The sequence below is a fragment of the Emydura macquarii genome, unplaced genomic scaffold, assembly GCF_026122565.2.
Source record: "Emydura macquarii macquarii isolate MOO-44397 ecotype Brisbane River unplaced genomic scaffold, CSIRO-AGI_Emac_v2 contig_587, whole genome shotgun sequence".
Lineage (NCBI taxonomy): Eukaryota > Metazoa > Chordata > Testudines > Chelidae > Emydura > Emydura macquarii.
The window spans coordinates 10276851-10301610 of record NW_027130724.1 but is presented as its reverse complement, the minus strand read 5'-3'; the positions used below and the strand labels follow the sequence as shown (position 1 = coordinate 10301610).

The 24760-nt window shown below is 38.9% G+C and overlaps 1 protein-coding gene across 3 annotated transcripts in view; it reads right to left on the bottom strand.

Moving 5' to 3' along the window:
- ABCC8 (ATP binding cassette subfamily C member 8) overlaps positions 1–24760 on the bottom strand; it is a 112683-nt gene that overhangs the window by 68827 nt on the left and 19096 nt on the right. For all 3 annotated transcript variants that reach the window (XM_067540674.1, XM_067540676.1, XM_067540675.1), the window contains exons 6-9: positions 23277–23465; positions 10130–10294; positions 8121–8276; positions 402–536 (exon numbers count right to left, since the gene is read on the bottom strand). In XM_067540674.1, coding sequence (XP_067396775.1) covers positions 402–536; positions 8121–8276; positions 10130–10294; positions 23277–23465 — 645 coding nt within the window. The remainder of the gene's footprint in view (positions 1–401; positions 537–8120; positions 8277–10129; positions 10295–23276; positions 23466–24760) is intronic.

Genomic DNA, 24760 nt, shown 5'->3' with positions numbered 1-24760 from the left:
CCAGAGGTCTCGGATCTCATCGATCTCCATGTCTTGCTCAGATACTCTGTGGCTCTGAGTTAGAGTGGAGGAGTCCAGCTCTATTACGTACAATGGCATTTCAGTGCTAGAATTATGACTGACTTTGTTTTAATTTATAAGACAGGAAAGGAGAAGAATGTTCAAATCTCATGTTACTTGCTGTAAAGACCAAAACAACCCTGTTTAAGAGAATAAATCTCAGACATTGTGGCCTTGCTACTTGTCTTTTCATCACTTTCTCATCCTGCCTTTGATATACTAGAATATTACAAAATCTTTGAGAGGCAGTCTTTGATCAGTGTCATAAGTTTAGCTTTGCAGTTCTAAATATAGATGAATGTATAAACACCAGAGATATATAAGTGTTTAAAGATACTTACTAACGTGCTTCTTTGGGCCTGTGAGAGTTTTGTCGCCACGAAATACTGGACAGGTGCAAGCACTATGATCACTACTGCTCCAATTAAGGCACTGATTCCAAGCAGATAGTAAAGCAGAAGCACTCCTACAATAATCTGATGTAAAAAAGGGTGAAAAGATGAGGAATTGCCTCATTGTATATGCAGAGCAAAGAATAAGCAGACAGTAAAGGCCATAAATATCCCAGGATTGTGCTCTGAAAAGCAGCAATTCACTAAGACAAAGCCTGTCTCCCAAAACCCCAAAAGTAGAACCCCAAAAGTTCTACTTGATATGCTGTATTACTAACCTACCACACAAAGTGTTTCAAATCCATAGAAGTTATGCAATCTCCAAGGAAGGCGTGTGGTCTGAACAAAGCGGGGAGGAGTAGAGGTCAAGCCAAAGTCCAAAAATCCCACCCCAAAACCAAATCAAACCAAACCCAAAATTATGGCTAATTCACTCTACACCGAGTCTCATTAACTTATTACTGGCAGAAAAAGCACAGCTTGGTGTGGAAAAATATGGATATTCCAGTGTGACTCTAAACAAACATACAGGGGTCTTCTTCAATTGGTGCGCTGTGTACTTTTAATCTCAGTTTGCAAGAAATTTAAAAAAGCTTGCTGTACATTTCTGTACTGCATGGACTCCCTGCTACAGATAGTACCATATATATAGCAGTGCAGTGCCCTGTACTGCAACAAAGCACCATAGGCACTACTGTAATATAAATAATAAAAATAGTTTAAAATCTTTTTGTTCAGTATTTTTAGCCATGCAGTTGACAGTTACTACAGCCTTTTTTCCCTTGGTGATTGGATGACATGATGTGCATTTTATTGGACTTGCACATATTTTTGCCACAATTTTTGGCAGCTTTAAGGTCCCTCCTCCTCCCCCTCCTTTTTTTTTTTTTAAATTAAGAGGAAATCTACAGCTCCAAGTCTGACCTCAATCTTTCAGTCCATGATGTATAGAAAAAGTCTAATTTAATTCATTGGGACTTACACACACACACAAAAGTGGCAGTTTCCCACAATGGAGAATAGTATTAAAGGATGTTAAAAATACAGTTGATAGTTTACTTATTTTGAATTTAAAGGAGAGTAAGATATTGTACGGCACAGCATTGGCATTGCTGCGTGTAAATGCCACACTGTACATCATAATGCACAAAGAAATAAGGAACAAAATCATTGACAAATTTATGCCACTGAGAATCTCCAGCTCAAATAAACTCTGCAGTAAACTTGTAAGAAGCTTCATGATTCCGTGTGTCAAACACAAAGTCCCTTAGTGAATGGCTAAAGAAAAAATGCTCAAAAAGACAATGGCTAAAGAAACAGCTGAAGAACAAATGCAGGGCATAAGATTAGAAAGTCACCTTCATGTGCCATTTCTTAAATTAACTAAAAAATATAATTGGGTAATTTCCTTAATGCTTTGTCTAATGTTCTCTCTATGTGGGGTCAGTCCTATAATGATTACACATGCATAACCTCCACTGATATCAGAGATACATTCATGTTAGGAGAGTGAACCAAGCTCATAGCTTCCACTGATACTAATGGGAATTATGCATGCATATGGGAGAGGAAAATAGACTCTTTAGTTTGCCCATTACAGTCTGAGTTTATTCAGCGGATTAATCCAAAACTTCCTTTGATCCTCTGCAGCCTTTTTCCCCCTGAATAATCCTTTGGTGAATCTCTGCAGATTATTTAAAATGTATTAAAGACAACAATACATGCCTTTTAAAAATTCACAGTGTTTACTTAGGAAAAATACAGTGTTAAGAAAGGAATTAGGGAGGTGTAATACAGGCTGGATGGGAATCCTCTAGGAGCAAAAGTTAAATATTATTTGAAATACACTCTACGAACTGTTTGCAGTCATCAGGGTGTGATCCTACAAGTCCTCCATGGGCCTGATCCATAGCACACTGAAATGTGACATTGACTTCAGTAGGGTTTGTTTCAGTGTAGACTTGCCACTGAAAAACTCAATGTCAGTTCCTTTCATGAAGCTGTTTGTTGGAAGAGGCCCAGTGTTTAATTTGTGCCAGGACTTGACACTGCTAGACGTGGCAGTTCATAGCCCTAGCCCCTTAGGGCTTGCTGCATCAGTTATGAATGTAAAAAAATTGCTTGAGCCCCTGCAGCTAATTGCTTGAATCCTGGCACTTCTTTCATTACAAATTAAGCACTGAAGAGGCCCTAAATCATTAAGGGACAGATCCTCCCATCCAAAAGAGAGTCTTGGAAGGCTGTCAACATGCCATAGGACCATCTGTGAGGAGGAGCCTGGCAGCACAACTCCAACTAAGTCCAGAAACAAGTTCATCAAGCCAGTGCAAAGGCACGGGAACTACTAGCAAACATCCCTAACTTTTGAGGACTGCCAAGGTCCATACAGTTCTCTGGGGATTTATGGATGGAGCCTCCTGCTACTTAAATAGAGAGGAGGAGGAAACCCATTCATCTTATCTGCCACAGAGACAAACTCTGCGGCTGCAGACTCATGAGTTTTACTGTTCTAGCTGTGGGAGAGGCCAGCTGCTGCGACAGGACTATGATCCCTTACTTCACAGTTGATTAAAAGTGATCCTATCCTCATCTTCTCCCCCATACTGCGATATCAGAAGTAAACGTTTTCAATATACAAAGTATGCGCTGGACAAAAATACCTTTGCAATACAAGGGTGTGGATATTAGTAGCTGAAACACATGCTGAAATATCTAATTATTATTACAATGAATTCTAATCCTCATCATATTAGACACCACATAATCATGTATACAAAAACAGTAATTATGCAGTGTTGTAGCTGTGCTGGTCCCAGGGTATTTTAGAGGCAAGGTGAGTGAGGTAATATCTGTTGGTCCAACAAAAGATAATACCTCACCCACCTTGACTACTTATTCTTTTAGAGAGACACTGTCTTCAGGCAGTTTAAATGTTAACTGGCAGCTAGCAAGTAGTTATGTCACAATTCCCAGAGGATTATGTTTTTGAAAAATCCTGTAATGAAACTTTACATAACTTCCCTTTAAGCAAAGCCTCAAAGCTCTTATCTGCCCTGGACTGGAATATTTATGACAATTTACAATGACCAAGAAACTACGACTGATTCTGTTACAGATAAAAGAAATCTAGGGTCTTGAATATTTCATTAGGATGGTGCATAATTTGAGCCAGTGGGAAAATGCCTTTTGTCTAGTTTTAAAAGTAAAGTATGTTATTTGATTAAAAATATAAATTATTCTTCTCAATGACTCAGGGGTTTAAGGATGCAGGATTTTCCAAGGACTGCAGTGTAGATAAGAAAGGACATCTGTGGCAGAAAGGTAAAAGCCCTTACAGGGCTCTGAGGACTTGATTCAAAGCCCAATGAGGTCAATGGAAATCTTTCTATTAACTTCAATGGGTTTGAATCAGGCAGCCTTACATGTTTTCATCAAAGACACAGAACCTTCTAATCGTCTCAAAGTTCCTTCACCGGTGCCTTTTTATCTGTGTACAATTCACGATGTGCATATGCTGCAGGATAACTCTACAGTGAATGGATGCAGTGTCCTGACATCCAGATTTCCTTTAACAGCAAATAACCAGCCTGTCACCATTTCTTCAGTAAAGTTACAACTATCCTCATGAGCTTTGCTGGAAAAAATATTCATGAATGCATGTGGGCATGTGTACACACACGCACTCACACTCTCTCCCTTCTCCATCTGTCCCCCCAGCCGATCCAATAATGATCAGGTTCTCATTTATTCCTACAATAGCAGGGAAATTCAGGATTTAAGCACCATCAGGAGATCAAAAATCATGTTTCTTCCTGAAAACATCTTACTTATAATTGTTATGAGTAACATCTTAGGCCTTTTCTACCCTAGAAAGCTGCATTCTTTTAACTATACAAGTATAGTTGAAGTGGAACATACTGATATAACTGCATCCACACTAGGGGGTAACTATAGCTATGCTATCATTTTTCCCATTTGAGAAAGGGAGTAAGCTATACAAATATAAAACACCTTTATACTGGTGTAAGTGCATTCACACTAGGGCTTGTATTGGCATAGCCGTATCAGTAAAATAAATAAATGATAAATAAATCACACTGTCTAATGGACAGTTACTTTCAAGTGTGAACCAGAAATTAGAGCATGAAGAGCCCTGTGAAGCTGCAGCCATTTATACCAGATGAAGATCTGGTCCTAAAACTGAAAGTAATTAAAAAAAAAAAAAAAGTTGTTACTTTATAACTTGTACACTGCTTGTATTTTACTTGCTTTCTACATAGCTAGCCTCCCTTCTGTGCCAATGGACATTATTCTTAATTTTCATGCATTAACTTGACATCTGAGATCTGATGCAGCTTCTGTTGGAGTCAATGGGAGTTTTGTCACTGAGTACCAGAATTCCTCCTGTTCCAGCTCATGTCATGGCTTAGAGCTTGAATCAAGCCCTAATAGTATTAAAATGACAACAGAAAGCATAAGGTAATACATTAGATATTTCAGAAATGTGAGCATTCTCCAGGCAGTTCTAGAGGGGATGATTAATTAGATTGCAAGTGAAGAAATAACGCCACCTCACCCAGAAAACATCTCTTCTTCCTCTCCACATGGCTTTCTAACAACATTCAGTTCAGTACCACATGGAGTAACATTACCTAAGACTTCCTCATTTCCAGCATTGATTGTTAAATACAACTTCTGAAGAGCATTAGAGGGAAATGGGTTCAACTCACTGCTTTGCTTGCTCCTATTTTTGATGAACCAATTCATTTTTCTGTACAAAAATACCACACATGTATTTATTCATGTAGTCCAGAAGCTGGCAACAATAATCATGAATGGGACAGATGAGGATATGCTGAAAGACGCTGTTGTGAAAAAACTAGGTATAGTTGGAAAACAAGAATTCTACTCTGTGAAAAGTTTTGAGGTTTCAACACTTGTTTTTGTCCACAAGCGGGATACAATTGAGATCTTTCAAAATTTATATATAATCTCTCTCTCTCTCTCTCTCTCTCTCACATATATAACCTCTTTCTCACCCCACCCCCCAGAATGGCTAAGTGGTTAGGGCACTCATTTGGGACAGAGCAGTCACTCATATCCCAGATCACTGCCCTAATTTCCTGGCTACTAGCTATTCTAGACTCATTACCACACCAAAAATTCCATCCTGGACCTGAGAAACGAATCTGCATTTTCTGATGAAAAATAGGTTTAATCAGAAAATTCCTAACCAGCTCTAGAAATAACATTTTCTTTACAACACCTAGCCTATTAATAATTCCCTCTGTTCTTTTAACTGACAAATTTGGCTATAGCTACCTCAGTCCTGACTTGAGAGCTGTGCAAGTGACAAATCAAATTAGGAAAAAATATTTGATGGCAAATATAGTGTATTGCCCTGGAATGCCAAGAACTATGGGGTTGCGGTGTTTACCATCCTCTCAATCTGCACATGAAACTCCCATTTATGGCCATAATTCTAACATGAAACATACATTTTTCTTCACTAATAGATCATTAATTATTGCATCACTAAAATGTAAGATATTTTTGCACTTTTCTTTTTAACACATTTTATAAATAAAAAAATGTGGTAAATGATTTATTTGCATTCAGTTTTACACACATTTAGATCTTGGTATGAGTTTAGGAACGAGGCTTTGTTTGAGCTCTGCAGACCTTATGTCATTTGACTGTTTACATTTTTGTCCTTGTAGTTTTCAAAATATTGGAATTGCAAACTAGTACCTCTCAATTCCCTGTGAAACGACAGTCTATAAAGCCAGGAGGATAAAATAGCTGCCTTTTATTGCAAATTTAAATTCCAGCGTTGCTGAATACTACTTAGATCTCCAAGTGCTTTACAAGAGAGGGCATACGCCCTGATTTTACGGATGCAGACGCACAGGAACAGAAAGGTTAAGGGGTTGCCAAAGGCTACAGTGGTAGCACCAGGAATAGAACCCAGATCACTTAACTATCAGACAAGTGCCTTATGCACTCAACTAGTATGGTGCCATCTATACCAAGTGTTTTTTTCTGATGCAGTAGCCTTATTTCCTCACTGCCCAGTGGATGATTACATTATCAAATCCATATGTTCAAGCCACTTGCAGCCCCTTTCATGGAAATCATACCTGCTTGGGGCCGGAGTAAACACCATGAAGCTTAAAGCAGCTGAGTCAGATTATATCCACCCTTCTGACTTTCAGACTACCCAGACCATTCCCTACTCACAAAGTATCTTTGCAGTATGAACAGAACAGAGATTTCACTGATGTATTTGAAACTGACTTGTCTACTTAAAAAAGCAGCAAATCAATTTAGTGTGTGCTGTCTCTCTCACTGTTGTGTATTTATATTTGGCAGGTGGGCATTCTTGGCAAAAAGAAAAAAGCAGTTCAAGAAAAGAGAAGAAATACAATCTGAGCTGCTGTATTGATGTCAGATGAAATAATTTCCACACAGAAACACTGTAGTCTGGAAATTCCCAATGGGAGTCTGGTTTTGCTAAATATTGACTTTCCAAACTAAGTAATTTGCACTCTCTCTGTTTTAGTGGATTAAATACCCAGGGACTTTGTGCTTTCCTCATTTTAAAACCCTGATGCAGAACCCTGAATTCGTTGGGCATTACATATGCATAAGGGCTGCAGGACTGGGCAATTAAAAGCCAAAAACTGGTGGTGGCAGTACTGTACAAGTGGAAAAAGAAGAATGAAGAGTTGTGGATTGATATATATATAGATCGGAGCAAGGAAATACAAGAGGATAAAGTAGCAAACTGATTTCATGTGGCGAACATTTATCCACAATGAAAATCCAGAACAAAATACAGTGCAATTTGACATGACATTGGCACTCCTTGACTGACAGAGATCCAGGGCTAAAATAGCAGAGGAGTCAGCATGGAAGGTGGTGTACCAGCAGGGATTTGGTGGGGAGTGTACACAGTGGCCTTTTGTACAATACCCCTGGTGACCAGTGCTATTAGTCTCCCTCTGTCATGAGCACTAAAATTCAAGATTAATATTTAAAAGATGTATTTGAAAACCGCTTAAGAAGAACACCTATGCTCATTAGCCCAAGTGAAAAAGGCCTGCTCTTACTGTCCATGGGCTTGCAGGGGAGTTTGGCACGCATTGGAGGCAATGGCAGTTTTGTTGAATGACCAAAGAATGCACAATTGAGCCCGAAGGGATTTCAATAAGCCCCTGCTTCCCGTACACCTTCCAGTGGGTCACCACTGGGACTTAAGTGATTGTAATGCTCTATAGATAATGCTTTTATGACTGTGTCACAATGCAGTGAATGTAATGGAGCTTCAAAGTAATGTAATTGGTACAAGAGGCGGCACCTGATGGCATTTGTGGCACACACCTACATCTATATGGCATCACTTCAAGAGTTAAATCCCAATATAAATCTAGACTACTGTCAAATTACAGGCTATTTTCAACAACACCTACACATTCTTGATGTAATTTATATGACATTCTAGGAAAGTGAAAACCCTCTTTTATTTTTGGTGTAATATTCTTAATTCTTCCTTCTGTTAAATACATTTCTACCTTTCTGGTTATCTCTGCTTCAATAAAAGTCATGAGAGAATGCTCATCGTAGGCTTACATATATTAATAACATACGAACATTCAATGTTCTTACCTGCACAGGCATAGCCCAAAGGTTAGGGCAGAGGAAGAAGAACCACATCAGTTGGTTTGTATCTATGGCAACCAGGTTACAGATCTGGCCTGCAGTCATTTCCCCCATAGACATGTTGGAAGTTGACAGTTGCATAATCTTATTGTATATTTTTGTCTGGAAATTAGAACATTAAGTTTCATGTTCATAGAAAAATCTGACAGCACTGACTGCTTTACACTCCCATTAAAACTGAGAGGCTTCTGTGTTTTAGAGAAACTCCCGCCATGTGAAGGGCTGATCTTAAAATATAACAGCTTTGTTATTTAGAAGACATATGCAGTAAATGTGGCCAAAAAGCTTACGTGAACACCCACAAAACAAGATCTCCAGTTACGAAACAGAGGAGTGCTCCAGTCCTGCATACTTTGACCAACAAAAACTCCTGTTATCTTCAATGGGAGTTGTGTGTGCAAGGAATGTATGATCAAGCCCTTCATGTGGGACTTAAAATTTCCAAACCTCCTGTCCTCCATTTCTGTGGTAAAACCCATAGAAAACTCTGTGTGATCAGCTTCATAACATTTTGCTGAATATTCCCTACTAAGGAGGCAATTGCAGCCCAGTGGACCAGAAAAGAGGCGAAGTCTCTATGCCTCATACAGCCTGAGGACCTACTGGTAACTTTCATGGAAACCACAGACTCTGCATGGAGTGTTGGTCCTGTCTGTGGTACTTATGCTGCTCTACTTTCTTTACTGTTTGGTTCAGGCCTCACCCAGGCCCAGAATCTGCTTTGCTGTGCTGATCTTCACTCTGTTGGACCTGAGAATTTAGCTCTAGATTTGCAATGAAAACTTCACAAACCCACAGACAAATAATATAATAGACCTGATTCTCCTTTCAATAAAAAGCCATTGTTAACTGAGGGGAGAATCAGGCTCCATGATTCAGAGCATAAGTAATATGCCATATTTGAGGAGTGCTTTTTACCAGTTTGTTTGCAAATTAGGTACCAAAACTATATAGCTTTGCTTCATGGCTGTTCGTAAGACTTTCATTTGATGAAAAGCACCCAGACTCCATGTATCCATTGCCAGCCATAATTCACAAGAGATTAAGTCATTTGGACATGTGCAGATTTATATGAGGGAGGAAAGGAGATTGAAAGGTTGCCAGGAAATTGAGAAACTGTCGGACAAAGAGAACTTATCCAAAAACCCTATATCACTGGGAGATTGCTAGGCTATTGCTGCCCTGCATTCTCCTGCCACCAGGATGTTTTCTAAAAACTCTCCATTGGAATGGCAACAGAATTTCTTAGTGAGCTGAACCTTTGCGTAACATACAGCACAGAGAACAAGAACCTTAGCTTAGCTTAGTTTATCCCAGAAGGAGTGTTCAGCAGGTGCACTTATTTCCAGCAACTTAGTAACCCTTTATGGGAATTTTGTAACAGTTTCTGGCAATTATATTTTAAGTATCTTTCATAATTATTTGTGGCAACTAAATAACAGTGGACAAAGTGTGAAAGCAAGCTAACCAGCAGAAGAACTGGTTGGTAAAAGAATTTGTGACTTCCTTTCACACTTTGGGTCAAAATTTTGTTTTCACACACATTTTCTGATCGGCTCTAACCAGAGCAATGGTGGGTGGAATCCAGATATCTGGCAGCTAAGAAGAATGTACAAGTGGATGATGAGGATTGGATTAAATAACTAGGGAGCTATTACAAGGACTTTCACTGGCTCCTAGTGTAATTGGAAAGATAGAATGTCTATTTAATGCTAACTATTATTGGGCTGACTTTTCACATCTGTTAGGGCATGTTTTGGCCAGTGTATCTGGCAACATTGACCTATAACATTACAATTAATTATTCTATTTGCTGCTAGAGTTTTTCTAACTCCAGAGCATTGTATAACAAATAAGGTCATTCTGATCCAGTGTTTACAGTTATATAATATCTATGGATCTGGTTCTGCCACCATTACTCATGTAGACATGTTACTTAATATTATCTTGGGTACCTGTATTGCTCCTCTCAAGTTAATTCCAGTTTCAATGGCGACATAGTATGATGCCTGGAGGATTGTCCTTTGCAACAGAAGGGCGAAAAATAGTAGGACAGCCAAAACATAAGCATTGGCCAGGAACTCTTGAGATGAAATAAAGAAAACACCAAGAATTTTCATCTGTAAGAAAGTTAGAAAACAGATTTAATTGGAATTTTTTTCAGTCAAGCTTGTTTTTGCACAATTCATGTTTGAAGAGTTCAATTTTTTACTTTGGAAGTTTTTTCAAAATCTGACCCAATACAGTCAGTCTGAAGAATCAGGAAGATAAGAGTCTGTTTTGCATCAGACTGTAAAGGCTATCTTTTCAATCAGAAGAATTAGTAAATCATTCTTATTTAACTACAAAATTATATTCAGCAGAATTTTTTGATGGAATACTAGAAATCCACAGAGAGATCCTAACCCCTGTAGAATCCCTTGAAATGGGGGTGGGGCTAACTCAGGAAGAGCAGGGTTTAAAGAAGCCAGCACCTAAGCAGCCAGAGGAGCTAGTAAACAGAGTTTTGTAAGGGGTTTAGAGGGGGATTGCAAGAGGCAAATACACCTAACAAACATTCTTTAATCTTAGGCCAATAACCTCACACACACACAAAAAACAAAAACAAAAACAAAAAACCACCCCAAACCAAACCAAAAAACCCCAAACAGACAAACAAATACCTCACCTCCCCCCAAAAAACCTCCCTGCAAGAGTAAAAATAATGCAGGCAGAAGTCCAGCAGCTGAGTGGGGGCTCTCCAGTTTATTGCAATGAATACAGCATGTACAATTACCTGCCTTGTGGGCAGGTGGTGTATGTATGCATACAATGCAAGTAGCTCACGGCCCTTAGAGATGCAATACAGGCTCTTGATGCCAAAGTGGCTGAAATGGAGGAGCTAAGGGACAGAGAAAGGTACATAGCTGAGACTTTGAGAGTGGGACCTTTCTATTGTGTCCCTGAGTCTGACAGCCTCTGTGCTGTCAAGGAGGATGAAAGTCTCAGGGAAGGAGAACATCAAGCTGGAGTGGAGGGAAGCAATCCCATAGCTGGCACCTTCCTTTCAGATGATATCATGGTATCTTCTCACACTGAGGATCTCTCTCCTGCGGAGGGAAACCCAGTTACTAGGAAGAGCCAGATAACTGTAATGGGGGATTTGATTATTAGAAATATAGATAGTTGGGTTTGTGATGACTGGGAGAACTGCCTGGTAAATTGCCTGCCAAGTGTGAAGGTTGCAAATCTCACAAGACATCTAGACAAACTTACATGCAGTGCTGGGGAGGAGCTGCTGCTGTTGGTACAGTTAGGAGCCAGTGACATAGGGAAAAGAAAGAGAGAGGTCCTGGAGGACATATTTAGGCTGCTAGGTAAGAGATTAAAAGCCAGGACCTTCATGGTAACATTCTATGAAATACTTTGGTTTCTACATAGGGGCCCGGAAGATAGGCAGAACTACAGGGTCTTAATGCATGGATGAGATAAGGTGACCAGATGTCCCAATTATACAGGGACAGTCCTGATATTCGGGGCTTTATCTGATTTCTCACACTTACTATCTGATCACCCTAGGATGAGACGATTATGTAGGGAGCAGAATTTTAGGTTTATTAGCAAATGGGGGACGTTTTGGAAACAGAGGAGCCTATACATGAAGGATGGGCTCCACATAAAACAAAACCAAATTAGATTCTTGGCCTGTAAAATTAAAAAGGTTGGGGAAGATTTTTTAAACTAAGGGTGAGGGGAAACCAACAGCTGTGGAGCAGCATATGGTTTGGGTGAATTTATTAAAAGGGGAAACTCTATATGGTAGTAAAGAGGATAGGAAAGGAATAGGTAAAGTACAGGTAGGAGCTGATGAGGAACAGTCAAATATACAAAAATCCATGAAGGCAAGAAACTGAATATTGACAAAATGTACAAGCGCTTGTATGCAAACCCCAGATGTTTAAATATTAAGATGAATGAACTACAGTGCTTGGCATTAAATGAGGCATCACAGAAACTTGGTGGAATGAGGCTAATCAATGGGACACAGTAATACCAAAGTACAAAATACATAGGAATCAGAGTAGGTCATGCCAGTGCAGGAGTGCTGCTATATTTGAAGGAAATCAGAGTCAAATAAAGTAAAAATCTTAAAAGAATCAAACAGTACCATAGAATTTCTATGGATACAAATTCTATGCTTGAATAATAAAAGAGTCTAGCAGTAGGAATATATTGCCAACCATGTGACCAGAATGGTGACAGTGATTGTGAAATGCTCAGGAAGATTAGACAGGCTACAAAGGCAGAAAATGCAATAATAATGGGGGATTTTAACTATCCTCCTATTGACTGGGTATATGTCAGCTTAGGAAGGGATGCAGAGATAAAACTTCTACACACATTAAATGACTGCTTCTTGGAGTAGCTTGTCCTCGAACTCACAAAGAGAGAAGCAATTCTTGATTTAGTCCTAAGTGATGCACAGGATCTGGTCCAAGAGGTGAATGTAGCTGAACCGCTTGGTAATAGCAACTGTAATGTAATTAAATTTAACATCCTTTCAGGGGAAAAAAAATCCACAGAAACCCACCACAGTAGCATTTAACATCAAAAAAGTGAACTACACAAAAATGAAGAACCTAGTTAAACAGAAATTGAAAGAAAAATACAATAGTGAAATGCCTGCAACCTGCATGGAAGCCATTTAAAAACACCATAACAGAGGTTCAAACTAAACATATTCTCCAAATAATAATAAAAACAACAATAAAAAAATTCCACTATGGCTAAACTACAGAGTAAAAAAGGTGGTTAGACGCAAAAAGGCATCCTTTAAAAATTGGAAATCAAATCCTAGTGAGGAAAATAGAAAAGAGCATAAATGGTCAGTTTTCACAATGGAGAGAGATAAATAGCAGAATCCCTGAAGGATCTCTACTGGGACTATGCTGTTCAACATATACATAAATTATCTGGGAAAAGAGGGTAAATAGTGATGTGGCAAAATTTGCAGATGATACAAAATTATTCAACATAATTAAGTCCAAATCTGACTGCAAAGAATAAAAAAGAGATCTCTAAACTTGGTGACAAAATGGTATTATGGAACATTGGAATTCAGTGTTAAAAGTACAAAGTTAAAAGCACACTGGAAAAAAATAATCCCAAATACAAATGAACAACAATGGGCTCTAAATTAGCTGTTACCACTCAAGAAACAACTTGGAGTCATTATGGATAGTTCCCTGAAAACATCTGCAGAAGTCAAAAAAGCTAACAGAATGTTAGGAAGCATTAGGAAAGGAATAGATATTAAAACAAAAAATATCATAATGCCACCACATAACTCCATGGTATGCCCACACTTTGAAACTGCAGTTCTGGTCTGATGTAAAAAAAAAAAATATTAGAATTGGAAAGGTTGCTCTTCTCTACATCAAAAATGAATAGGGATACGGAACACTTTCCATACAAGAAAAGATTAAAAAGACAGTGGGACAGTTCAGCTTAGAAAAAAGATAGCTAAGTGGGACTGTGATAGAGGGTTATAAAATCATGAATGGTGTGGAGAAAGTGAATAATGAAATGTTATTTACCCCTTTATATAACACAAGAAACACGGGTCACCAGATGAAGTTAATAGTCAGCTAATTTAAAACAAACATAACAAAGTACTTCAGACAGTGCAGAGTCAACCCATGTAACTCATTGCCATGGGATGCTGTGAAGGCCAAAAGTATAAGTGGGTTAAAAAAATAATTAGGTAAGTTCATGGGGGATAGGTCCATCAATGGCTATTACTCAAAATGGTCAGGGATCCAACCCGTGCTCCTGTGTTCCTAAACTGCCAAATGCCCAGAAGCTGGGACTGGATGATAGGGAATGAATTACTCAAAATTGCCCTGTTCTGTTCAGTCCCTCTGAAGCACTTGGAACTAGCCACTGTCAAACAGGATACTGGGCTAGATAGACCATTGTTCTGACCCAGTTTGGTTGTTCTTACATTCTAATATTCTTAAATAGGCAACATGACCCCCTTTCGGCAAGTTACTGAAACACATGATTAATTTAACTGACTTCAACGGGACTATTCAAAAGCTTAAAATTAGGCACATGTTCAGGTATCTTGCAGACTAAGGTCCAGTATCCAGAAATTCTGTATGTGAGAGTTTCTAGTGTCCAGGATAATCAGTAGCATGTCTTCTGAAATCCTCTTTTCTTCAGGCAGCGGCAGTGCAAGCTTCCTCACATTGTCCCCTGCCAGCGGTCCTCAACTTTCACCCAGCAGGACTCCATCCCATGGTAAGAGGATAGTTCAGCCTCTATCCACACAGAGTTCTTGCATCTCTGCTGAGACTGGCAATGAAGTGACTAATCAGTACCAAATGTGGACTGCGTTTGTCTACTGTGGACACCTGTTCACTGGGAATTGGACAGAAGCCAAACAACTCATTAAACATTAGCCAAACTGAACAGCTGTCAGATGGCAAGGACTTTCACTCAGCACTGACCTAGGCTGGGTTTGAAAGAGTGAAGGATTCTTAGCCATCCCATCTTTTAGTAACATGACATATTTTATAGAGGGTGTTCACTGACTACGAAGTACGGAGATTCACACTGAGGCTGAGCTCCTTTTTCCGCGAATAACAAAAAATTCTGTCCTGTAAACCCTTACTCATTCAAGGATTCCTTACTCACATGAGTAATGCCATTGAAGTCACGGATTACTTATGTAATACATCAGTGGACTACTCACAAGGGCATGGAACATTTACATGAATGAGTCCCAAGCTCCCGAAACAGAAGCACACACCATATGTTTATTTTCTGTCAACAAAACTAAATTGATGGATGTTGTTCTCTGCAATAAAAACCAATGACAGAAGAACAATTTCTGTTGCCCCCGTGCAAGAAATATTAGGCCATTTATCATCATTCAAATGACATAAGTATTACAAATCCCAGACTTCTAGCCTAGCAGAAATGCATTATTTCAATTGATTGCTATAGTGACAAAGTTAAGATTACATTTAGGTACACATAAAATTGTTCATATCAAGTGCTTGCATCCAAACTTTCCAAAATATTCATCTTGAAATTTTGGGCACCTCAATTTTTGGGTGCTCAAAAGTTGAGGTATCCAAAATTACAGACCACTTTGGAAAATGTTTGCCTTAGCTTATAAAGGGCTACATTCAATAGTAGAGCCAATTCATTCAGTTATTCATGTGCTAATATACACTACATGTATCAGCCAAGAAAATCTTTGACTTCAGTGAGAAAGGCAAGCCAATTTACAGCCTTTTGTTAGGATTGGAAATGGCAGTTTCTGTAAAACCGAGAATTGAACTAATGAATGATCTGACTATGGAATTCATGTCAGGTATGTCCCAAATGCGTATTACTTTGCTTAATACATTTTATCACAGTTTTTAGAAACAATTTGCAGTCAACTACGAATAAGGACCAATTCATCAAGGTCCTTTCGCAGAAGCCCAGCTTTAAGCACATAAGTACTCTCACTGAAATCAATGAGACCACTCACATGCCTGAAATGTTTCAGTATCTGAACATGAATTGGTCATGTGAATGCTTGACTGTCCCAGTTCATTTGAAGTAGTGGAGAACAGACATCCCCAAAGTCAAGGGCAATAAAAGAATAATAGCATCAGTTCTTCACTTCACTTGTCAATATGCTTTAGCAGCTATGCTTAAGAACAGATAGGGAGACTGCATGGAATGATATTAATTCTGCATTTTAATCCATATCAAGAATAAACCCACTGAAAACATGTTCCACCAGATGGAGTCTCCAAGGTCATATCAATAGGACACAGACAATCTTTGGTGATACTTGTTTTGCTTATCTCATGTCAAGTAGAAAATTTCTTCTGAACAATCATACTACATAATTATCCATTATAGTTATAAGATTATGACAAATGGGATATTATGTTGTATTTTAAAATTATCTATAATTTTATAGATTTTATTCTGAGGTAGTGCCAACCAGACCAGAACACCATTATGTTAGGCATAGTATATACATAGAGTAAAATGAAGTCCCAGTCGCCTAACAGTTTTAGGATTTTGGTATTTCAGGTAACAGTCAAGTCCACTCCAACTCTTTTGAGATAGAGCTGCAGCTGCAAACTCATTCCTGGTGTAACTCCAGTGAAAAATCAAATAGAAGGGAAATTGACACCCAAAGTGTTACAGTTTAGCATGGAAAGCATTAGCCCACACAATGAAGGTACAGTGTGTTATGCATATATTGTAGGTTACTTGTGCCCAGTAGCAGGAATAATACTTAGGGGGGATGGGAGGGAAGGAACATGTGGATAAATCCCTCATTCACATGTTGAGGACAGCACTTAAACCCAATTCTCCTCAGAATTGCTCATTTTCTACCCCAAACTAGACTTTTTTTAACCATATGTTCTTGAAAATAAAGGACCGGGCATATAGGTGCTTGGAGAACTGCTTACACTTACTACAGAAGACCAGGCCTAGTGCTTAACTTTACATCTGTGCATGAGTAGTCTCATGCAAACTAGAGTGCAAAAGCCTCATGTTTCTTCCTGCACACTGTGGAAGAACTCGCAAACTCAAGGCTGATTGGTAAATCCTATGTACAATAGAACCTCAGAGTTACGAACACCAGAGTTATGAACTGACCAGTCAACCACACACCTTGTTTGGAACCAGCGGTATGCAGTCAGGCAGCAGCAGATACAAAAAAAAAAAAAAAAAAAAAAAAAAAAAATACAGTACAGTACTATGTTAAATTTAAACTACTAAAAAAATAAAGGGAAAGCAGCATTTTTCTTCTGCATATTAAAGTTTCAAAGCTGTATTAAATAAATGTTCAGTTGTAAACTTTTGAAAGAACAACCATAACATTTTGTTCAGAGTTACAAACAACCTCCACTCCCAAGGTGTTGTTAACTCTGAGGTTCTACTGTACCTGTCTTAGCAAGGCACCTCAGAACCCTATATGTACAAGTGTTGTCGCCTCAACAAGTGTGTGTGACAAGCACTGTGGTTATCTAGAACACAAAACGTGAAAGAAATACAAGAATGCAAAGTTTCAGCTTTTCCAGATGTTGCATGAAGGCTCACAGATAATAACTGAGCCTTTTTGGATGATGGCGAAAGGGTAGGAATAACCAGATATGATAGTGCTACTGTACAATAAGGATAAAACGGGAAAAATTACATTTCCTCCAGCAAATGAGGAAAGGCTACCAGAAAAATTACAGGAGCAAAAACATTCCCTGAGATGTCTGACATGGAGCCTGATACTGATCAGAATCCACTCCTTGCATTCTTATTAAGGGCCATACCCTATTCTCACTGCCAGCTTTGTCCATGGCAATTCTGCAGTGCACAAAGGGCAAAAACTATGCTGTGCTACAGTATGTTAAAGGGTGCGATTTCTCCGGGGAGGCCTGCACTGTTAGTGGTATCCTACATATAAGTTTTAGTAATATTCATTCTGCTTCTCAAGAAACAAGAACAGTTTTGCAGAACAGAGTTTTTGGTGCAGTGCTGATTTATACATGTACATGACCATTTCCATTGAAAATACATTTTTAAAAACAGATTTTAAGATTGACCTTTCATTTACATTTAGAATTTCTAATCAAAGAACTGGAACAAAATTGCTTCTGTTTTCTAAATGAAAAAGAAAGGTCAGTCTTAGATTCAAACTGTTTTAAAAGATTGCAATTTTACTGCAGTTCTTTCATTAGAGGGTTATGAAATGTTAAGCACCATTTCCATTGTTGTTAAGCCACGGCAATTTGTATGAAATGAATAACAACATATTTTTAAAAAGTCCTGTATGAAAAATAAACAGTTGAAAAAAATGATACAAGTTTTCTATCTTTTCCTCCCCGATTCATACAAACATGAGAGACTAAGTGAAAAATCTAGTTAAAAGTTTTTGTGTGGTAACAATAGCTGGTTCTTTGCAGCAAGATGACTTCACCATTTAAGTGGGAAGGTGATGGAACTAATCTGATGCCTTTCTTTTAAGAATATCCACAAGTATTTTATGGAATTGAATGTTTATCAACAAGATTTATGTTACTGATCTTTCAGGTCTCTCTTGCAGCGCTGCATTCACAACACTACAATGACTAATATTCTGCCTTACTCAGACTTTCCATTAGACATTATTAACCCAGTGTGACAGTTTTGTTAAAAGTTGTTAGGGATGCAATTTCATGGGACAACCTTTCAGACTGTGCTCATTTCTTACCACAAATATACATGTGCTTCACACAATAGTAATCCCTGTTAGGAAGATGGGCAACATACTTTCAGATGAAAAACTAGAAAGGGAGACTATTATGTTCTTTGGTACCTAAACAAGGCACCTTGAATTAACAAAAGATGCTGAAATCTATCCCCAGACAAAACTCTTGATATTAGATGAACAATGAATATGTATTTTTGAAGAATGGATCTACAAACTGCTCCCACCATCACATCTGTACAATGTGATCCATGCCTGCATATGGACAGAATCTGATAGAAAGTTGGCATCTTTCCTGCCATGCAGAATTCCACCAATATTTTCTTCTTAGGCACTCTGGGCTAAATTCTCTGCTGATGTAATTCCATGGACCTCTGCTACTGGAGTTACACCAGCAGAGAATCTGGATCTTTGTTTTCCAAATGGGCGTTATATAACCCTTTAAATGCAGCTACTGAAATGCAACTACTTAAACCCACTTACACCCTTCATAGCATCCTTGGAATACTTACCACAATTATGTTTTTAAAAAAAAAAAAAAAAAAAAAAAAAAAAAGTACCCCAGGCTAAACATAGGAGTTTCAGATATCAATGGATTCTATCCAGCAATATGATGAATGCTAAGGCCCTGATCCAACAAAGCACTTAAGCAAGTGAAGTCCCATTGACTTAAGTTTAAGCACGTGCATAAGTGCTTTGCTGGATTGGGACTAGAGTGCTTAGCACTTTGCCGTATCAAGCCTTATAATTTTGTTTTTTCCCCACGATTTTGTGGCTTTGCTGTATAATCTGCTCTTGTTACTTCATCTATGATTTTTAATGTTAATGCGGGGTGGAAGATACAAATCCCATCGACAAACCAAACAGGTTGTCACATCATGAGGATTTTTTCTTCAGTGTTAGATGATTGAGGTACATACATGCTAATGTCACAAACATTCAGGGGGTAAACAATAAATTCTGATACTAGAGTTTTAAACAAACATGAAAGCCTGATAGAATTTATAGTTATAGATGTGTGACTTGCTGTGGGACTGCCAAAGATTCTTATTATACTGCCCATGATATCCGTATGATCCAAGACCCCCAACATTCAGTCTCTCTCACTGAAGGCTTGAAAGATGCAGCAAATACCATATATTACCCTCATAGCTGTTTACCTTAAAGCAGCCCTTAGTATCTTCTTCTTGTGTTTGCATTTTGTACTTTGTTTAAAGCAAAAATGATACAGGTAGAACTGTGGATAAGCTGGTAAGAATATTAAGCGTCCATGTCAGAGTCTAAGGTTTTTTACTGGTATAGTGTATGTAATTTCTTAAAGACAACGGTGTTTGAAAGAGATGACGAAGGTTGGTTCAGTGTGACATCTCCCAAGGACATGCCCTTTAAAGCAAAGAAATGCCAAATCATGGGGCTTCTTGTAGTCGCACCCTAATGCCCACACAGCATGTTTCGACTGATAGTGACAAACTCTGCATCACTACAGAGAACTTCCTTCTGCCTCCGTCAGATACATATACCTGTGACATGACAGCATCACTCTCAGCATAATGCAAAACCTTAATTACAGCTTCTTACTTCTCTCCCCACCCCACCATACAAACACACTACATACCTAATTTGTGAACATATCAACCCTGAATAGTAGCTAGTGTTGTTGTGTTTGTAATTAAAGTTTTGTATTGACGTCTGTGGAATTCATCTAGACTTGCTCTGTTGAAAACAAGATCAGAATCTGTCTCTTCATAGACAAACTCCTCTTCCCTATCCTCCAAATTATCTTTATCTTCATAAGATTGTCTTTTAAAAGGTTTCTACATCTTTGTTTTCCCATGGCTACAACATTTCCTACATGCCCAGAAGCAAACTATTAATAAGGGTATTTACTCTTTGAGTCGTCACAAATAAAGATGTTTCCTGTTCAGTGGCAATGCAGGAATACTTTTGCTTCACCCTCCCCAACTAAAACAGGAAGTTCTTATAATAAAAGCGAATGGGGGCCCCCTTGAGCTGCTCAGGGTCCTAAGCAACTACTTAGTCTGCTTATTCCTGGAGCCAGCTCTATTCCCGTTGCTAGGACAATCATATGTAAAAGCTTTTTCAGAACAGACCTAGGCACATGCAGGTTTCTCGAAGTATATTGATTTATTTACACACAGCTTGAATTGAAAACTTAGGCATCTATTAAGACATGTCTTGTTATTTTGCAAGAGCTGAAAGCAATTTTCACAGTTGAAGTCAAATTGCCATTTTGGCAGGGAAGCTATGTGAAAGCCAGGCCCGAAGAAAAGAATAAAGCTTCTCTGGGCATCACTGTACCAAAGGCAAGATCCTATCATGCTGTCTTTCATGGTCCATAGTATGACAATGAACCATCCAGCTTCATTCTTTCTCACTCCAGTCAGCCGTTGACATGGGCATATACAACATTGGACTTTAGCCCACCCACCAAAAAAAGTTTAAGGGTTTCATTAATAAATAAAAGAAACACTGAGTTTGGAACAAAAGCTTGTTTATCTGACTTTTATTGAAAGTGAACAATGGACAAGACGTGAATTGTTGATTACACTGGAAAACCAATTCCTTCATATTTTGTTTATGTTACCGCGTAGGATCCACTCTCATCTGAGACTCTTACAAGGAAAAATAGTAGCAAGAGGCTCTTTGACCCTCACCCATGATGGGACTGGGGTCAGATGCTGCACAAGGCCAGCCAAAGAATCATGGGCTCCATGATGTCGGGTCTCCCCCTTCCCTCTGTGAAAAGAGGGCATGGAATTCATGCCGGACTGGGGTGAGGGGAAGGAAATAAGAGACGAGCCAAACAGGAGACTCTGGGAGTCTCCCCTAGAGAGAGGGGAGAAGAAGTCCTCGTGCACAGAGCAAGAGGATCAGTAATCTTCATGAGAAAAGAAGGGAAACAACCGCTTGGTTGCAGAAAGAGGGGGAGAAGCACAGACAGGTGTGAAGAAACGTTACTTGTTGAGCCATTTCCCAGCAAATATAGAAAGGAGCCAGAGTCCTCTACAGGAGAGTCCTTCAGACCCTGGCTACCTATCAGAGGATTATCAGAGGATTGTCCCTACTGCAATAATTAGACAGTGTAAAAACAATCGTCAACAGTATTATTTAATTAATTTTTAAAACTCTAGTCCCCCCCACTCAAAAAAAAAATTGTCTATGCTCTTGGCATTGGGAACTCCATATGCTTTTGCAAAACAAATTTGTTTAACTCTCTTCACTACATTTTTGGAAAAAGTTTCTCAAGAATTCCCCCACATTTCAACACCACCACACAAAGTCTACAGGCCAGATCTTGATCTATGACAGGGTGGCACAAAGGAGCTTTAAAACTGCTTCAAATGGGCATACCCACAATGTGAGGCAATCCCCAGCTGGAATAAAGCTAGCATGGCCAGACATGTGCCACTGCCTCAAACTTTTAACTTCCCTTTCCATTGGGCAGTGAAGGGGGTGTGACCAGAGAGCACTGCATTCCAGTGATCCTTAACTTGCATAATTTAGAACAGTCTTGAGGCTGCCCCTCAATTGCACCCAATGACCATGGCAAGATATCAAGAAGAGCTGGATTTGATTACATTCAGAATCTATCAGTGCTAGTCTTGAGACTTCTGCAGAGGGTGATCGCTAGTTGAAACTTGTTAGGGGAAATTAAACAGAGCAGAATGAGTAAATGCCTTCACTTCAGGCAAATCAGCAAGAATCAAGAGTCATGATTCTCCATAACGTTTTGCATAAATATCAGTAATCATTCTCCATAGTCTGTTATTTTCATTTGCATTGGACACTGTTTTCCATTGAATCTCTATTTTATTATTTTCAAATATTAGGATGAGAACCACAAGATAAAGGACTGTTGTTGGATAAATGAATGATAGTTTCTAAGCTTAAAAGCTTTGTCAAAATTTCCCTCCTCTCAACACATGCAAAACATTTTAATACTTACTTTGGGGCCTGCTCCAAAGCGCATTGACATCAATGGGATTTAGATCAGGCCTCTACATAAAATAACGTTTTATTTAAAAAAAAAAAAAAAAAGGAATCAGTGAATAGCACAAATAATGATTCTTTCCTAGAAATGGTACCAACCTGACTTGATCGTCAAGAGAGAAAAAATGCTTATTGTGCTTTTGTTCCTGAGAATAGTCAAGAATGAAGTCTTTTTTTCTTGGATATTATTCCCTTGGACAGCATCCTCCAAGTCCCCTGCAATTGACCTTTGAAAGATGAGCTCCCTGAAGACTCTGATGGAAACTCTTGGTCATAGCTCAGTTCCTTTGTCCTTTACTTCTGTGATAAAAGCCTGCCACTGCTTCAGTCCTCTAAGAACTGAAGTCTCCTCATTGTCAAAAATTAAAAGCTGGACCCCATCCTTAAAAATAAATTTCTCCCTTTTCAGAGCATAAGGTCTTCAGGGCAGGCACTGAAGCTCCAGTTCAGGGAAGCACTTAATCGCATGCTTAATTCTTTCCTTATTCGGGAAGGCACTCAAGCACATGTTTAACTTCAAGCATATGCTTAAGTCTTTCAGTGAGACTTACATATGACACTGTCTTGAACAGAGATACTTTCCTGAATTAGGGCCCAACGCTTCTTATGTGTGTGGACAGTACCTAGTACGTTATTGGTACCATGAATGTACGAATAAGGATAATAAATAACGAACAACAACAATTCCAAATAATACACTTCAGAGCAGTGTTCTGTATATGTCAGAGGCCAACCAATATATGGTCACTTAGGGTCTGATGCAAAATCCACTGAAATAAATGGAAAGACACCAATTAACTTCAGTAGGCTTTGGATTAGGCTCTTAGTTAAGATATTCTAGGTAGTACCTGCGGTTGGATGGTGTTATTTCCTTTTCCAACGTGGTGAACGATCCCAGAGATACAGAGCGGGCCAGCAAACCCAAGTAAGTCAGCCAGAATACGGAAAGTGCTGCTGAGAATGAGTGGCCTCCCAAACGCACAGCAGAGAGCGCACCAAATTGACTTGGATCCCTGGGGATATGGAGACCTTTTGTTCTGTCCAGAATAAAAAAAAAGTGTACATAAACATTACAACATGTAAATACAGCTGATATTTTAAATTAAAAAAAAAAATCAGCTCCTCGCCCCAGAAGTTGATTTTTTATAGCACTGACTTGACAAGCAGTAACCAGAGCTCTGTAGAAACCAGAATTCTGTTTTGCGGAAAAATCCTCAAATTTCAAAATGTATTTTTGTTCTGAATCAGACTGAAGTACAAAATTAAAAAACTTCCCATGAAATGAAGTTTGACCACAAACAATTTTTAAATCAAAATTGTTTCATTTCAATTTAGACTTTTTATTTTATAGTATAAATTATTTTGAAAAAAAAATATTAAAAAATTGAAATTCCATTTTGGAAAAAAAAATTTGTTTTGTGGAAAAAATAAGGAAGCATGGCTGAAATGGAAAGCTTCATTATTATTTTTTCCTCAAAACAAAATTTTGTTGAAGTCAATATGTTTTTGTGCAAAGTTTCAATTTTTTTCAAAACAAAAATGTTTTTGATGGCAAAACATTCTACTGGAAAATTTTCAAGCATCTGTACTCTGGGCCTTGTTGTGCCCAAGAGGAGGGGAAATTTTCTTTAAATAAACAGAAAGACTAAGGATGGGTAGCCACAAGACCCACTTATGCTGATTTGGCTTACAAGTTGCACAGTGAACAGTAACACAATGGTTCTGCAATGTACTGTTACATTAAAAGCTTTTTTGTGCTAAAATATACAGGGGAAATTTGTGCAAATTGCACATAGCCTATAGGGAGATTGGCACAATTTGCATTGCTCTATAGCAGGGGTGGCCAAACTGTGGTTTGTGAGCTGCATGCGGCTCTTTTACAGTTAAATTGCAGCTCACGGAACCTCCTATGCCCCGCCACTCCTCATTGTCTGCTTACCAGACTGGGGTGGGGAGCTCAGAATTTCTGCCTTGCAGCAGGGTGGTGGGTTAGAGGATTCTGCCCGGAGGGGATTCTCAGTGGTGTCAGTAAGTTTGGCCACCCCTGCTCTACAGAGAGCAATGAAAGATAGAATTCCTCTCAGTGTGCCCACTGCCATGTGGGGTGAATTAGCTTGGTAGTGGCAGAGATGGCCTATTCCTCCTCTCTGCCCCTTATTGGACACCAAGGGAGTAAGGAGGAAGTAGTTCCTGTTCTCCATGGAGCTCAAGCCTGGGATGCTGCATAGCCCTTAAATAGGCTGCACAGGAATGGGGAGGGAGGCTCCTTACTACCTCTTAAACCACCGCACACACATATAAGGGGCAGGAGGTAGTCTTAAATGAAGACCAC